General features: G+C 30.5%; 1 protein-coding gene across 1 annotated transcript; it reads right to left on the reverse strand.

The window, feature by feature from the left end:
* Positions 1–16644: 16644 nt before the first annotated feature.
* LOC131613704 (cysteine proteinase inhibitor 5-like) lies at positions 16645–17046 on the reverse strand. Its single transcript, XM_058885352.1, has one exon. The coding sequence runs from the start codon at positions 17044–17046 to the stop codon at positions 16645–16647; it is 402 nt and encodes a 133-aa protein (XP_058741335.1).
* Between the last annotated feature and the right edge of the window lie 1464 nt (positions 17047–18510).

Genomic DNA, 18510 nt, shown 5'->3' on the forward strand with positions numbered 1-18510 from the left:
ATTTGTATAAAATTAAAAGACTCTGATCTTTTTATGGATCTTTATCACTTTAACCAAATCAGTTGGTGTCTAGTCTAATGTTACTTTTCAATATTAAAAATTAGTAGAATACCTGTGCGTCCACAAGGGTACGTGAAGTTGCATAGTAAATAAACAGATACAAATATGATAGTTCTAATATAAAAGTTTTGTATGTAGCAGCTTTAGCAGGTACAATGTAGTTTTCGAAAAGTTGGGTGTAGTTTTTTGCTATTTAGAATAAATGCATAGATTAATTTGTATAGGAACAAACTATAAAACTCAACATATGGGTGGTATTTAGATAATAGCACTAATATGACATAAACATTGTATTAGGAACCTTAATTTATAAATAAAACAAAGTAAAGGATAAACCTTGTAGGACAAATTATTTGACATATAAAAATGTATACAAAATAGCCATATAGACATGTTAAATGAGGTTCCAATTCAACAACAATTTGAAACATTTATCTAGACAATGTAAATACAATAAAAGAAACTTCAATAACGGCTACGTAATGTCAGAAAGATGAAAATAAAGACCCATAATTTATAAACTCGCTATTGAAACAGAATAAATACTATGGCAACATGTTATAGTTTCCAAGGTAAGACTTGCTTGAACTCATAGCATACAAACAAATGGCCACATGATAGAGTACTCCAAAATGCTCAATATACAATTGACATAACAAACTATAAGGATGTTCACTGCTTGCTGCATGACCCTGTAGCAAAATAATTTAATTTCAAGCTAGCATCTCGCAAAGTACACTTGTGCTTGTTTTAATAGAAAAAAATAAAGCACTAAATTGATAAATGATTGTGACAAATTTCATTTTTATAAAAGATATGTCATCTTTGAGAATAATATAAAGAAATTTTGATTATGCGTTGGAAGATCATAAATATATGCATGTATTTTCATGTTTCATTAAAAACAGTGTACTTTAGGTAGCATTGTTATAACTGTACTATGCAAAACACCAGATTTTCATTCATCAGGTTTTGACTTTGTGGTATAAATGTTTACAAGTATGCTATTCATACACTACATTCTACACTTACACCCAATTTTAAGTTCACAAATACCTTGAACAGTTACATGAATAGTGTATAGTAATATGAATAGTAATATGAACAATTCTCGTGAATAGTACCGTGAACAGTGCATGAATAGTGTTAACACAAAATTGATTAATGGAGTATAAAAATTTAGTTAATATAGTTTATTGCTTGGTTAATAACAACCCATATATTAAAATTATTTTTTAGTAATAAAATAAAGTTGGTTAATGATGTATAACCCGTTAGTTAATAAAGTGATGAAATTGGTTAATAAAGACTCCGATATTAAAAATAATTTAGTAGTAAAAAAAGTTGGTTAATGAAGTGTAAAATGTTGGTTAATGTAGTCATGAAGTTGGTTAATAAACACTATGGTATTAAAAATAATTTTTAGTAGTAAAATAAAATTGGTTAATGAAGTGTAGAATTACCATCAACATGAATAAATTCGAATATGACAAATTTGAAAGATATTCGGATATATGAAACTATTGTTAGGTGTGTAACTTGGAAAAAGTGAAAGCAAAGCATTTTAAATGGCTTGTGATTATGTAGGCCTTTCTTAATGTTTTTGTATGTTGTATCTAGAAATACTGACAGTTTGTATGTTAGCATGCTACTTAGGCCTTCCAAATGTTGTATCTATTTGTGTAAAAATCCTATTTTGATGTATCATATATAATAGTATACAACATTGACATGCTATCACATTTGTGTAGTGTTATCAATATTTAACACTTATATAGTGTTTTCAATATTATAGACCCCATAAGTATATTTGAAAAAAAAATTAACTGCAAGTGCTATCAAAATTTTAGCAAGTATTATAGACTAAATTCGAAACTACAATTAGCAAATAAAGTTGTATCATGATTTTAACAATTTATATATAGTGTATGGAGTAGAAAAGAATCAATAATTTATTGTGGTATAATGAATTTTAACAGTGCAAATAAATTTTAACAGTATCAAAAACTAAACTAATTATAAAAAAAATGAAAAATATTGTGTAAATTATATATCTAATATTGTTTTGAAGAAATATTTTATTACTAAAATAAACATAAGCATTTTTTTATGTTTGTTTTCTTTAAGAAATTCTCTCTGCCTTTACGAAACAAACATAAGCATAAGATATCCTACTAATAAATGATACATATAGTGCATGATTAACAAAGAAACAGCCAGAATAAACACACGAAAGGCATTCAGTAGCAACACATAAACATAAAGTGCATTAGTTACTATGATCTTGTTTCAATTTACTATGATAGCATATCTCATCTACCTCACTCATAATTCAACCTTCCATGAAATGTACATTGTTTTTTTGAATTTTTAAATGTATGTTTTGCATCTGAAATTTATTCCATCTATTTTTGCAGAAAAAATATATACACACCTTTTTCATAACAACCCTTAGATCATGAGCAGTCAGCCCAACATACGAAATACATTAGGTGTCCCAAAAAACAAAACATTCCATTTTGTTGTCATATTCAACTTCGATTTCTTGTTTATACCTAATGCAATATTACATAAATAAAATTAGATGAAATGGCTCCAAAAAACCAGAAAAAAATGGATATCGAGTTAGTATGAAAGATGATTACTTGGTTATAGGGGCTGCAAGATTATCGCAACAATTGCACAAAAAAGTCGGTCCAGACTCTTTGTTTGTCTTTTTACAGCTTGGACAAAGTTCGTAGTACCATCAAAATAAAAAGGCTTTAATTGGAAATCGAAAAAGCTGAAACTGAAAAAAGCTTAAACTAGATAACCCTACGGTGATTTCGTTAAAATAGAAACCATAACCAGGAAGTTACCATAATGTGGAAGTAGAATGGTTGCAGAACTGTAAATAAACTTAAACCAGACAACTATGTCGTACATTACCTTAGCTTTTATCTGAAGAAGAAGGGTTGAAGATTCAGATAGATGTGAATGGGAGAGAGAAGAAAATTGACATGGTGGTAAGTGACATGGTGGTAAGTCAGAGAAGAGATGTAATGATTGAAATGGAGAGAGGGGACTGAGTAGAGAAAGTGAGAGAGAGAAAATAGATAAGTTAAATTGTTTTTAAATGAACCAACCAATAAAATGGTAGCAGATGGCACAATAGAAGTGGGAAAGTTGAAATTTGTTTGTGGAATTAGTTAATTACTGAAAGGGTTATTCTTAAGTGTAAAATTAAAATAAAAAAGGGTATTAAAGGGTTAATGTAGATAGTTATTTTCTTAAGTAAGAAGTTGATTGATTTCTTTTTGACACAATATATTAAAATATTTAGTATGTATTTAGTTCTTGAGAATGCACAACTAAATATTTGTAATGAAGCATGTTAGAATTGAAAGTCATGAGCTTGATGCAAAAGAGTATTAATTCATAATTGTAAAAAAATGAGAAAAAGAGTTTATGTACAATTTTAGAACTAAATTGCCACCTCATCGCAACTAAAACCAAATAAAATTAAAAGAAGACCAATTAACCTCTCATCTTTCGACCGACCATGGATAGTCTCTCTTTCATTCTTTTTTCTCTTTCACCAAAAATAAGAGTAATATAATTAATGAAATTAAAAAATTGATAAAAAGAAGAAGAGATAGAAAATATTAGAGAAAGAGATATAGATAAAAATATGAATGAGATAATTGGAGAAAAGAGATTAAAGGAAGGGATTTAAAGTCCACTAGCTTAAAATAGAAGAAAATAGGTTTTTGTAAGGAAATCGAACCACCTGGTTAGAAGAAGAATATGCAACAAACGTATCAAATCAGGTTGAGTCTTCCCGAAAAAAAAAAATAACAAACAACATAAATATATAATATCAGTAGACAAGAAAGGTGAAAGAAAGCCACTATAATTCTTAAGGGTAACAAAAAAATCTATTAAAAGAATATTCATTTAATCCATTCACTAATTAATCCATCCAATCTAACTATCAAGTAAAAATCTCTTAAATGGAGTGGATTTAATCCATTTATTTAACTATATGGATGGATCCGATCAATCCATCACATTTTATAAATCTAATGGATTGTATCTTATTGTTTATTTTATTTTTATAATTTCACATGAAATTATTTTATCTATTTAGATAATTTTTTATATAAAATAATTTTTGTATAAAAAATTTATAAAATTATTTTTCTTTTTCCAAAATATTTTAATTTAAAAATTTATATAAAATGTTTTAAAAATTGAACAGCTTTGTAACTGCCAGCGTAGCAGTCCACGTGATATTTTCTTATAATTAATATTTTTTAAGAATTATTATTTTAACTAGCAATAAACCCGTACATACGCACGAGTTATGTTTTGTTACGCGCATTTGGATACATAATTTATTTTAAATAAAATGTTAAAAAAGAAAAAAAATATTTAGATAAATAATTGATTATTTCGTATATAAAATTATTTAGATTAATAATAGATTTTTTCCCGTATATCATTTTTGGATCAAAAATATTTGATCATAAATAACTTTCTCGTATATAAAAATATCTAGATCAATAATAGATTTTTTTTCCCGTATACAGACTTCATTTCTATTTAGGTATCCGTTACAAAAATATTTGGATCAATAGTAAATTTCGTATATAAAAATATTTAGATCAATAGTAGATTTTTTCCTGTATACCAATTTTGAATAAAAAATATTTATATCATAGATACCATTTTTCGTTAATAATAGATTTTTCTGTATACAAATATTATTTTTGTTTATGTATTATTTACAAAAATATTTGGATCAATATTAAATTTTCGTATGTAAAAATATTTAGATCAATGATAGATTTTTTTTCCGTATAACATTTTTTGATCAAAAATATTTGAGCATAAATACCATTTCTCGAATATAAAAATATTTAGATCAGTAATAGATTTTTTTTCCCGTATATAGACTTCATTTTTGTTTAGGTATCATTTACAAAAATATTTGGATCAATAGTAAATTTCGTAAAAAAAAAAATAGTTAGATCAATAGTAGATTTTTTCCCGTATACCATTTTTGAATAAAAAATATTTGGATCATAAATACCATTTTTCGTAAATAATAGATTTTTTTCATATACAAATACTATTTTTGTTTAAGTATCATTCAAAAATATTTGGATTAATATTAAATTTTTTTATATAAAAATATTTAAATCAATAATAAATTTTTTGGCCTATGCCACTTTTGAATAACAAATATTTGGATAAAAAATTACATTTTTCTTATATAAAATATATAAATCTATAATAGATTTTCCTCTTATAAAGACTTCATTTTTGTTTAGGTATCATTTACAAAAACATTTGGATCAATAGTAAATTTCGTATATAAAAATATTTAGTCAATAGTAAATTTTTTCCCGTATACCATTTTTTTAATAAAAAAATTGGATCATAAATACCATTTTTCGTAAATAATAGATTTTCCGTATACAAATATTATTTTTGTTTATGTATCATTTACAAAAATACTTGGATCAATATAAATTTTCGTATATAAAAATATTAGATCAATAATAATTTTTTTGAATAAATTTTTCCCGTATATCATTTTGAAATAAAAAATATTTGGATCATAAATATCATTTTTCGTAAATAAAAATATATAGATCAATAATAAATTTTTTGTGGAAGAAAGAAGGGAGAAAGTGATGAAAGAGAAAAAAATAAAGAATGAAGTGAGATTTGGTAAGTTTGATAAAATATGAGAGTTGTATTATTTTAATAATAAAATTTAAAACTTTATTGTGCAAAGACCAAATAAAGACAATTTTAATGTGGTCGCAAAAAATCAAATAAAAGTATTGTAGACTTTTCCACAACCATTAACTTTCTTATATTATAAATTTTTATTAATATTTTTATGAATTATTATTTTAAAGTATTTGAAATGTGTTGTAAAAATGAAGTTTATAACACTTTTATTTTATTTTAAGTTTTCGACGTGGGACTCCTTCGATTGAAGACCATTCCACCATAATTAAACAAGCTAGCCATGCAGAAGAACTAAGCCTATCAAAATGCAAATTTAAAAAGGAATACCTCTACTATATAAAAGTTTCAAAAGATTTTTTTTTTTTAATAGGCAATGGAATTGATGTAGAGCAAAAGGGTTGCTCCTCCCAAGTACAAGCTAAAGAAAACCGCTACTCGAAACAACTAAGCGGCAAAACATGCCAAGAATGAAAATTACAATTTGAAACAAGCTTAAGACTTGATTGTAGCCAAGTCCATGACCGGAAGACTAACTCAGTCATACAATCAAGGAAGCTAAAACACCCACTTCTAAAAACGATGTTATTGCGACTTGTCCAAATACTCCAACACGTCGCAAGCCAAATTGCTCCCACAATCCTCCTATTGACCATGCTCTCAACTTTATCAAAAGAGAAAGGAAATAACAAAAAATCCTCCACAGAAAAATCCCGCATGGCTCCTATCCACACAAACACCTTCGCCCAAATTTCTCCTACTACCCGACATCCTCCTAACAAGTGGAGTAAAGATTCCTCCGAAGATGTACAAAACACACAAAAGGAATTGTTGACATGCAAAATGCAAATTTAAAGACGAGTTGGTGAAGATAAGTTGATAAAATAATAATTATTGTTATTTGAATTTTTAAATAACTTACGAAATTATAACTAAATTAAAGTAGCAATTGCCATATCATTTAAGTTTGCTATATCATCAGGTAAGTTTGCCAATTACATTCACTACGTAGATTAATCATATCGCCTTATTCAAGTTTGGTGAGTATAAAAAACCATTGCATCTCTTGGAAAGCAGTTAATAATTAAGAAATAAATAAATTTATTAAAATAACTTAATTATATTAATATTAAATAATAACTCTTAAAAAAGATTAAAAAATTAATTAAAATAACAACAAAAAAATATAAAAAAAGTAAAATTCCACATAGCTTTTAAAAATTAAATTTTTTAAAAAATGGATCCAATGTAATTTTCTGCAAAATTACCATATGTATTGTAGGTCCCTTGTAATCTTGAATTTTGAATGAAACAAAAATACAAATGGTTTATTACTGTAAAAATGGTGCAGTTTAAAAAAAGGTATTGTAATTAATTTTACAAACAATGTTTCCCCTTCTTTTGTTTGAATTCAAAAGGTTATTGTTGGTTTAAATTGTACTTAATGCAAAAAAGTCGATAACTAATTGTAAAAGACAATGTAGCCATCACATAAGAATGCAAAGTGAATTGGAAAAGAGCAATTTGTATCTAATGAAATGTGGACTTAATTTATTGAATGGTGTATAAATACAATGCAATTTCTCATTTCAAGAAGAAAAAAAAGACATCAAATTGTTTCACTTCTCAAATAAATGCAAATGTGATGTCAAATAAATAGATGAACAAAACAAAATAAAAGTTCATCAAGTGTATTATGCAGATAGATTTGCAGAAGGCCTACGGCATGGTTGACTGGAGAGCTCTTGAGAGGATCTTAGAGGAATTTGGTTTTCCTGCCAAGTTCATCAAGTGGATTATGCAGACAGTCACCACAGTTACATATAGATTTCAAATTAATGGGAAGCATACTAGAAAAGCATGGAAGCTAGAAGGGGGATCAGGTAAGGAGATCCAATCTCCCCCCCTGTTATTTGTGCTAATGATGGAGTATCTCACTAGAGTCCTCATGCAGTTGGACAATAATCCCAGTTTCCACTATCACTCTAAATGCAAAAAGCTGAAACTCATAAGTCTCACCTTTGCTGATGATTTGTTGTTGTTCTCTATAGGTGATCAGAACTCAGTGGACCTGTTACTTGCTCAGTTGGCCTATTTCTCCAGATCCACAGGTTTATGTATGAACCCTAGCAAATGTTTCATCTATTTTGGTGGTGTGCATGATAGAGATAAAGATCTGCTTAGAGGCCTCACAGGATTTAGGGAGGGTGCTTTGCCTTTTAGATACCTTGGTGTTCCCCTAACTAGCAAAAAATTAGCCATCAAACATTATCTTGTATTGATTGATAAGATTGTACAGAAAGTTACTCATTGGAGCTCCAAACTTTTGACCTATGCTGGTAAAGTCCAATTTATCAAGAGTGTGGTTTTTGCTGTGGTGAACTTTTGGATGCAAGTGCTACCACTACCCAAAGCTGTTCTACACCAAATTGACTCTATTTGCCGAAGTTTTTTGTGGACAGGAGGGAAGGATATCTCCAGCAAATCTCCCATAGCTTGGAAAAAATTCTGTAGACCCACGGCATATGGTGGAATGAATATTATTGATTTAGAGTGCTGGAACAAAGTGTGTATGCTGAAGCTTTTGTGGAACTTACACAAGAAGGCAGATTCATTGTGGATTAAATGGATACTCGAGTATTATTTGCAACAGGCTGATCTTATGCAGGTTCAGGTTAAAGATAGCCATTCTTGGATGATGAAGCACCTGCTTCACACCAGACAACTCTACCAGGACCTGAGTGTTAACATGGCTGGGAATAGAGGGACTTTTCAGGCTAGGCATCTGTACACTGCCCTTCAGAAAAATGAGGAGAAACCAGTGTGGAGGCACCTTATGTATGGCAACTATGCTAGGCCAAGAGCAATTTTTATCCTCTGGTTAGTTTGTAATGGTAGATTGGCTACCAAGGAGAGCTTGAAGAAATATGGTATGCTCACAGATGATTGTTGTGCCTTCTGTTTGGAAAAAGAAACCTTTAGCCATTTTTTTTTTCTGTTGTGCTAGTTTAAAGGATGTGTGGTTGAAGGTTCTTAGATGGATTCATGTTAATCATGTTCCATTGCCGTGGGACAGTGAGTTGGAGTGGATAATCCAAAATTGCAAAGGGAAGAGTTGGAGAGCTAGCCTCATCAAACGTGTTGTTACAGAAGTTATTTACACCATTTGGAGAATGCGAAATGACAAAGTTTTTGGTCATGCTAGTTATAGTGGAAACATAGAAAAAGATATCATAGATAGTTTAGCCTATAGACTATGGAATGTTAAGAAATTTAGGAATTACATAGAAGCCCTTATGTTATAGGTGTTGCTTCTTGGCTTTTTTTTTGTATTGGCTTTGGTCTTGGCTGGATCGTAAGCGATCGCCGTGTACATAATGATTTTTGAATTAATCAAATTTTTATTGATTAAAAAAACAAAATAAAAGTAATGTCTTTAACTAAAACTCCAAATAACAAATGCATGATGATGATACATGGTGACCACATTGCATGTCACTTCAAAATTCACAAGAGGTAAAATCAATTTCCAAATATAATGTCAAATTAAGTTCTAGTTTCAAATGTAAAATCAAGAAGATCTCACTTTAACCCTAAGCCATGTTATAATATTATAGGTTCAAAGTCAAACTTATGGTCAAACCAAATGTACCTTATTTCTTCTTTGAATTTGAAAATAAAGAACAACTATGAACTAATGGAATGACAATATGTATATGGAATGAATGATGAAAGTCCATGACCAAATGAAATGGTCATGATGCAAAAGGACATGGATTCTATGAACTAGGCCAGTGAAATTCAAAGTAATTGAACCTAATGATATTAATAAGTGAGTGGAAAAATTGGAGTATGCCACTTACTCTTAGGCAGAATTTGAGGTGATTGAATATGCGAAGTGTAGTAAATTTTAACCTAGTCTAGTTATTGTTCATCTAACCTTGGGTAAGATCGTGGAATTACGCTAGGTGTCGAGTGATTAGTTGAATAATGTCAGCTAGCTGTATTATAGCATCATATGTATATTATACATAGGCAGAGAAAGGCTACTCCTTATTAGTTCTATCTTACCTAAGTTTTAGAACTACGCTGATAGACATTTGAGGTGAATGAATATGCGAAGTGTAGTGAATCTTATCCTACTCTAGTCATGATTTATTTAACCTTGAGTGAAACTGTAGAACTACGTTAGGTGTCAGGTGATTAGATGAATATATAGTGACTAGTGAATATTGTAAAACAAATATGAAGGGACTTATAGTCCAAAGAGCTAGACAATGATATAGATAACTCACGGGACTTATATAAACTATTAGTTATTCTAATATTTCGTTGCAAAATTTTAATCTGGTCCATTCTCAAGCAGTTCATTGATGTATCCAATACCAATTATTAAATTCTATTGTTTATTATTCTAAATATATGACTAGTGGACATTACAGTTTAAAATATTTTAGATAAATAGTGGATGGTGTTATATCATTTTTGGAAAATTCTAAAAGTTTATCTATAAGCTAAATTTCATATTTTTATATTTCATAAGCATAAATAAATATTTTTTATTATGCTTAAGCTGGTTAGATTGTTATATACAATGCACAAACAAACGTTATATAATAAAATATAATTAGTTTTTACTAGTGGAAATAAAATAATTTAGTATAAAATATACTATTTAATACTTTAAATAAATAAACAAACATATCTTAGTCAAAATTTCCATTAATTTTTTAATTTGCTGGAATAATAAAATATACTTGAGATGATATCATAGTTAGAGTTTTGCATTGTATATTCAAAGTACAAACTATAAATCTACTCAAAGACAATTTTAAAATGACATATTATTGCCATTTTGATAAATAAATTTATTTCTTATCTTATTTTTTAAACTATATTAAACAATTATTAGTTAATTAAAAAAGTACTAATTATTTTAAGTAACTATGTATTTATATTTAATATTAAAAAAATATATTTCAAGTAAAAAAAAATGTTTATAAAGTTTTAGGAAGAAGAAACGTTAAATACTAATATAACAATTTCACAATTGATTAGGTGAGAATTTAATCTTTTTACCTCTTAGTTACAATTATGAGAATTCATCACCACCATGCTTACAGCAAATTGATAATATAATATGGATTGTATCTCTAAGTTTACAATTATGAGAATTCACCACCATGCTTAATATAATATGGGTTATATGTCTAAGAGAAGTTTAGCTGCTAAAAGATAGGATGTACACACAAATAGATAGGATTTACACAGCGCACACACATACATATATAGTGAGAATGAGAAAGTCACATACATATATAGCTAAGATTATATGTATAATTATGTGTCAAAATTCAAATTATACATATAAGTATGAAGGAAAGAGAAAAAAAATTGGACTCTTTTAAAAAAAGAGAAATCACTTCAAATATATTTAAGGCAAAATACCCTTTTTCGTCCTCTAACTTTTACTCGGGGTCCAATTTCGTCCCATAATTTTTAAAAAGTTCAAATAACTCCCTTATCTATTAAAAACGTACCACGTTTATCCTTCCGTTTGCTTCTGTTAGTTGTGCTATTATTTTTTTATACAGGTGGCATTTAACATGTTGATGTGTATTATCCACGTGTGTATCATTAATTTAAAACTAAACAAGTATCCTTTAGAAATCTCTTTTTTCATACTTAGCAACTATTGAAGAGTATTAACCACAGAAGTTGAAGCTGATAAGTTCTGGATGTACCTCCAAAGCTCAAAATCGAACGCGTGAAGAATATCGATCACTGAAGAATCACAGGTATGTCATTTATACCTCTAAATGGTGCTGATTGTTGCGGATAGATTTTGTTTTTAGGGTTCTCTTCATCTTCGTTCGTATTAGGGTTCACTCATTTGTATTAGGGTTCGCTTATAGGGTATCGTTTTTTAGGGTTCTATTCATCTTGTAAATGTTTCTGATTGTTTAGATTTAGGGTTTATTACATGGACTACTCGCTGAAATGGATTACGTTTGTTAGGATTCTATTCATCTTGTAAATGTTTCTGATTGATATGATTCAGGGTTCTTATTCAGGGTTGTTATGAATCAGGTGTAATGGACGAGATCATTTATCTAACAATTCACCATAGTGGTGCCTTCGTTGATAGTGACAATAACTATGAAGGAGGAGACACTGCTACCCTAAAAATAGATGTAGACACCTGGAGCTATTTTGAATTAGTTGGTGTTCTTAAGCACTTAGGCTATAGGGAGTTTGAGAGAATATGGTATAGGGACCCTACATTTGGCATGACTGAGTTAGTTGATGATAAGGGAGCCTTAGACATAGCTGACCTTTACAAGGTTCACCTCAGGGTTGACATATATATTCAACACACTGTATGTGAGCCAGAATTTTGTGACTACCCTATAGAGCAGGACATAGTGAATGAAGAGGAGGACATAGTGAATGAAGAGGAGGAAGAGTTACTGTCTAAAATATATGATGAAGTAGTTGGTCAGGAGGAGAGTAATGTGGCTAGGGATAAAGAAATTGATGATGCTTTGGAAAAGGATGGAGGTAATGTGGGTTTGGATGAAGGTAATGTGGGATTGGATGAAGGTAATGTGAGATTGGATGAAGGTAATGTGGGATTGGATGAAGGTAATGTGGTATTGGATGAAGGTAATGTGGCTGTGGAGGATAATAATGTTGGTGAGGTGCATGATGAGTCTAGTACAGATAATGGAGATGAGAGTGCTGATGAGAACTATGATAGTGCTATGGAAGTGGCATTTGATGATTCATCTGATGGTTTTGATGAGTTGGAGGAAGAGGATTTGGATAGTCTACTTGAACATGAACCACACCCTGATGGTGAACCAAGCAAAAAACAGTTTGATAAAGATATTGAAAAGGATATGGAGGATGACAGTGAAGAACTTCATAGTGGATGTGATAGTGATGATAGCACTGGTCCAGTTACCAAGAAGAGATACCAAATGTTCAATCTGAAGAAGGACATGGCTAATTTCAAATGGGAAGTTGGAGTGTACTTTAGGTCAAGGGAAGAATTCAAGGAAGCCGTAACTTCATATGCTGTTCAAAGTGGAAGAAATTTGAAGTTTGTAAAGAATGACAAAGTGAGGGTTAGAGTGCATTGCAAGGCTGGTTGTCAATGGGAAGCTTATTGTGCCAAATTGCCAAATGAGGATACTTGGCAATTAAGGAAGATTGTTGACAAGCATGAGTGCAGTAGGGACTATAATGTTAAATTGTTGACCACTAAATGGCTGAGCAAGAGAATTCAAAACTCTTTGAAAAGCAACCCAAGGATGAAGATAAAGGATATAAAGGCAAAGGCTCAAAGAAAGTGGAATGTGGGTGTTAATAAGACCAAGGCAATAAGGGCAAGATTCAGGGCAAGAGACATGGTTGATGGATCTTTCTTAGGGGATTACACAAGAATATATGATTACTGTCATGAGCTACTTAGAGCTAACCCAGGGTCCACTGTGAAACTTAATGTTGAACCAGTTCAAGAAGGTGTAGAAGATCAAAGACCTTATTTTAAAAGGATGTATGTTTGCTTTGCAGCATGTAAAGAAAGCTTCAAGTTGTCTAGACATATCTTAGGTCTAGATGGCTGTTTTTTGAAGGGCTTATGTGGTGGGCAGATTCTTGCTGCAATAGGTAGGGATCCAAATGATCAGATGCTCCCAGTTGCCTTTGCAGTTGTGGAAGGAGAGAACAAGGATAGTTGGACCTGGTTTCTGCAGCTCTTGATTGAGGATTTAGGAGGTCAAGAAGATTGCCTTACATACACCTTCATTTCTGACCAACAAAAGGTGTGTACATAATCCTATTTTGTCTGTGCTAATTACTACTAAATTTTGTATGTGCTAATTCATATTTTGTATTTTACAGGGTCTACTACCAGCCATGGATGAACTTTTGCCAGGTGTTGAACAAAGATTCTGTGTAAGGCATCTTTACAACAACTTTAGGAAGAAGTTCCCTGGAAAAATGTTAAAGGATGCCATATGGAAGGCTGCAAAGACAACCTATGTACAAGCTTGGGAAAGAGAAATGAGGGCTATGAGACTTATCAATGGTGAGGCATATCTACATATGTTGAAGACATCTCCCAGATTCTGGAGTAAATCACATTTTAAGGTAAACTTCACTGAAATTTTTTAAACTTATTTCTGAATGTTTCTGAATGCTTCTGAATGTTGTGCCAGGTAACCAACAAATGTGACACATTACTCAACAACATGTCTGAGTCATTCAACAGTGTGATACTTGAGTCAAGGTCCAAGCCTCTTATAACAATGATTGAAGAGATCAGAACTTATTTTATGGAGAGGTGGGCAACCAACAAGATGAGGTTCCAAAATCTGTCTGATGATGCAGTGCTACCAAACATAAGAAAGCAAGTGGAGAAAACTAGTACATACACAAACAATTGGATTGTAAGGTGTGTAACATATATTTGATGTACCTCTCATGGTTTGGTTTATCTAATATTTAGTTACTTCTGATGGTTTGGTTTATCTAATATGTAGGATGTCTGATGAACATATATTTGAAGTTAAGCATGTGCAAGATCCAAATGAGATGTTTACAGTGAACCTGAAAGACAGCAAATGCTCATGTAGGAGGTGGGAACTAACTGGTTTGCCATGCGTGCATGCCTTGTCATGCATGAAGAGTAGGAACTTCAAATTTGAAAATTATATTCCTGAGTACTATAAGAAGAGCAGGTACATTGCAGTATACAAACCAGTCATTTACCCTGTTAATGGTTCAAACCTATGGGAAAAAACACAATACCCAGATGTGCATCCTCCAAAGTACAGAAAGATGCTTGGAAGACCAAAGAAGAAAAGGAATCTGGAACAAGGAGAGATAGATGGGTCTGACAGAAAACTTAGGAGAACTGGGCTAATTGTGAAGTGCAGTAGATGCAAGAAATCTGGGCACAACAAAGCCACATGTAAGGTAACAGGGCCAACACAAACTACTGAATCTACTCAACAAAACTCAACACAAACTACTCAACAAGCTTCTCAACAGGTTTCTACTCAGCCTACTCAACAGCAACCAACACAAGCTTCTCAGCCAACTCAACAGCAACCAATACAAGCTTCTCAGCCAACTCAACAGCAACCAACACAAGCTTCTCAGCCAACTCAACAGCAAACAACTCAGCCTTCTCAGACATCCAGAATCAGACAACCTGCTGCTCAGAAGGCAAAGAAATTGGGTGTGAGAAGGGCACCAACACCTTGGGTACCACCTGGACCAACCACAAGATTAGGAGCATCAAGAATTGGCCCAACTACTAGAAGGACAACTCCAACAAAGAGAAACTCATCCAAGAAGAATGTTTAGAATGTTTAGGATATTTAGATTGTTTAGACTGTTAGTTTATGGTTTCTGCAGTGTCACTTTTGGAACATGTATGCTTTTAAACATGTATTATGTTGAACATGTAAGCTTTTAAGCATGTCTGATTTTGAACATCTATGGTTTTGAACATGTATGGTATTGAACATGTTTGGTTTTGAACATGTATGGATAATGAACATGTACGGTGTTATTACAGTCTTTCAATTTGAAACACATGTTTGATATTGTATTCATTAACACTAACCAAACCACTGATAATTTTAACACTAACCAAACCACTGATTTCATTAATGATAAAAGGTACATCAACTGGTAAACCTTAAAATTACATCATCAAGCTAAACATCTACTGATTACATCAACAATAACATCTACTGAGTTTTCCAATAACATCTACTTCCTTATCAACCTAAACCTTAACATGATCAACTTAGACCTTAAAAAAACACAGAACCAATAACATGATCATAATCATCAAGCCACAAAATTTTTCCAATTTCATCATCTTCTTCAGTTGCCTTTGAATTTGATCAGTCTCTAAAAACTTAACATACCTTAAAATTGGGACATCCCCAGAATTGTCTTCCAAAAGTCTTTGTTGTCTTTGACTTTCGTAGGGTGGCTTTAGCTCCACAATGGCATACCACAACATTACATTGCAGATTCGCATTCCTACAATTCTCAGAATTCAAACTTTCATGGCTACCTGCTGAGATATGAGAAGAACATTGATGCGACTTCATGTTCCTGCAAAACCCTAACCCCCAGTTTCTTCCCAATCTCAAAAAGCTGGAATCAACCAAACCCTAACCCCCAATTTGTGAAGAATCTGGAAAATGAAGAAGATTCTGGTTTAACCCTATCCCCCCAATTCCTTTTAACGAAGGAGAAGAGTACAGTAACGTCCACGTAAGCTGCCACATAAGCTTCTACTAACGTCCGTTTGCCTGTGTTGGACGGAAAGGACTCTTGTGCTACGTTTTTAATAGATAAGGGAGTTATTTGAACTTTTTAAAAATTATGGGACGAAATTGGACCCCGAGTAAAAGTTAGAGGACGAAAAATGGTATTTTGCCTATATTTAATCACAACCTTTAATTTAAACTCAATAATTATTATTAAATTTTCACATTTTCATATAACATATATAATCCTTTAATCCTTTAATGAATAAAAATAATTTAAAATTTGAAAAATCAAGTAAAATTAATAAATAACTATTAAATTTTTTTGATGCTATTAGAATTGTTTTTCTTCTAATTCAATCAAAATATACTTAAACCCATTTTAAAAATATTAACAATCTCCCATATTGAATGCTCTCACACTCAAAGTGCAATGTCATAATATCATAACATAAGTTCTTAAGAAATGAATACCCTCAAAAGAAGTTTGATCAATATCAAATAAGCATTTTTTTAATAAAGAACAATCAATAAATTAGGCTTATGGAAATATAAAAGACACGAGTGCTCTATTGTGATGTTCTGGATCATCCAATACTTCAGCAGAAGCCGCAACTTTAACATTATATACCATAGAAACTGAATCATGTGTGGCAGAAATGGCAAGCTGGTACTTGGTTCCTTCGATTTTCTTGTAGGATACAGCAAACAAGACCTTCTCAAGTTTCAACTTGTTAACTGAAACCCCCTTGTTGTACTCGTTAATAGCAAAGTTTGCGATTTCAATCACATACGGATCATCCACGTTGATGGGATCAACAGCAAAGTTGGAAAATTCAGTCACATATGAATCATTGATGTTGATGGGGTTAGCATGATTTGTGGCAGCATAGGCCAAAATAACAACAAGGAAACTAAGAATAATACTAGATTGAAATTTCATAATGCCTGTATTGTAACAATGAAGATTTCAAGCTATACAAATAGTATTTGTATTGAGTTAGTTATATCAAGCTAGCTAGGTTCTTATATATATTGCACACATGTTAAATAAAAAAAATTTATTTGTTTTTTTTGTATAATTAATTTAGTCAAAAATATTTAATATGTTTATATTTCCAAAAATTATTCAAACATAATAATTTTATACTGGAAATATTTAAATGCTAGAGTTTACCTTGGTTGGATAGATAGTTATATACATTGCATTAATGTCATATAAGTAAATAAAAAAAATTATTATGGAAAACTGTAAATAAAATAGTCAAATGTCTTTTAGTCAAAATTTTATTATTTCTTTATTAGTTGAACTAATAAAATATTGTTAGAATGAATCCACTTAAAGACAATTTTTAAATGACATTTATAAATAAATTTATATCTTATCTTATGTTTTTTAAAATATAAAAAATTATTATTAGTTATTAAAAAGTGTTTATTTGAATTAATTAAATAAATATTTATATTTAATAGTAAAATATATATTTATTTTTTTAAAAAAGTTTATCATGTTTGAAAAAGAAGAAACAATAAATGCTAATATAATGGCATGATAACAATTTCACAATTGTCTTGGGGATTTGGACTCGTGGTTCAAAATTTACAATGAATAATTAAATAAAAAAGACATTTAATAGGATAAGAAATAGATAACTAATTTGTCTTTATCACTTTTGGAATATCTTCAACATTTTTATGTGAACTTTTTTTTGTTACAAGAAATAATTAACTAAAAAAATATATTTAATAACCTCTAATGAAAACTACTCATTTTAACTATTCTTTCTTTTCCTAATTCCAATTTTTTTAATCTAATATCTAACTAATAAGAGAATGGCTCCTTAATTGACATAATAATCCATCTTTGATAATGTTTAATTAACTTAATTTCAAGGGTAATTTTTATGAATTAGAAATATTTATCAAGTAGAGTTTATTTCCCCTCTGCATCAAACGTCTCCTCCAAAAGGTGTCGTGATTTCACTCTCTGAACTCTCTTAGGTACTTAAATGTTTCTCATGAAATGCATAAATTAGAGATTTATTGTTGGTTTCATTAATCAATTTTGGGGTCAGATAAATTGATTTAGCAGTTAAGGTTAATTTTCATGTTACGTTATGAGTTTAATTAGATTTTTTGTTGTTGATTTTTTTTATGAAGGCACGAAACAACACTTTTGCTTTGAGCACAACATTTTTCAACACACAGGTTATGATGTGGTTAAAACCTTTAGTCGAGTGGCCGACGATAATTGTTAAAAAGGGAAAAGTGTTTCCTTTGCTAGAAGTTGGGAAAAGACATGTTTGATGTGTTGTATCAAGATTCGAAGTCGTTATCATTGTCTCAATGACCTATGATGTAACTGATTGGTAAAATAGCAAGTGTACTATTTTGCCTCTGTAGTAAT

The sequence above is a fragment of the Vicia villosa genome, linkage group LG6, assembly GCF_029867415.1.
Source record: "Vicia villosa cultivar HV-30 ecotype Madison, WI linkage group LG6, Vvil1.0, whole genome shotgun sequence".
NCBI classification, from domain to species: Eukaryota; Viridiplantae; Streptophyta; class Magnoliopsida; order Fabales; family Fabaceae; genus Vicia; species Vicia villosa.

Bases quoted from the DNA above. Each gene is read 5' to 3' on its own strand.
- LOC131613704 (XM_058885352.1), bottom strand. From the start codon at position 17,046: ATGAAATTTCAATCTAGTATTATTCTTAGTTTCCTTGTTGTTATTTTG.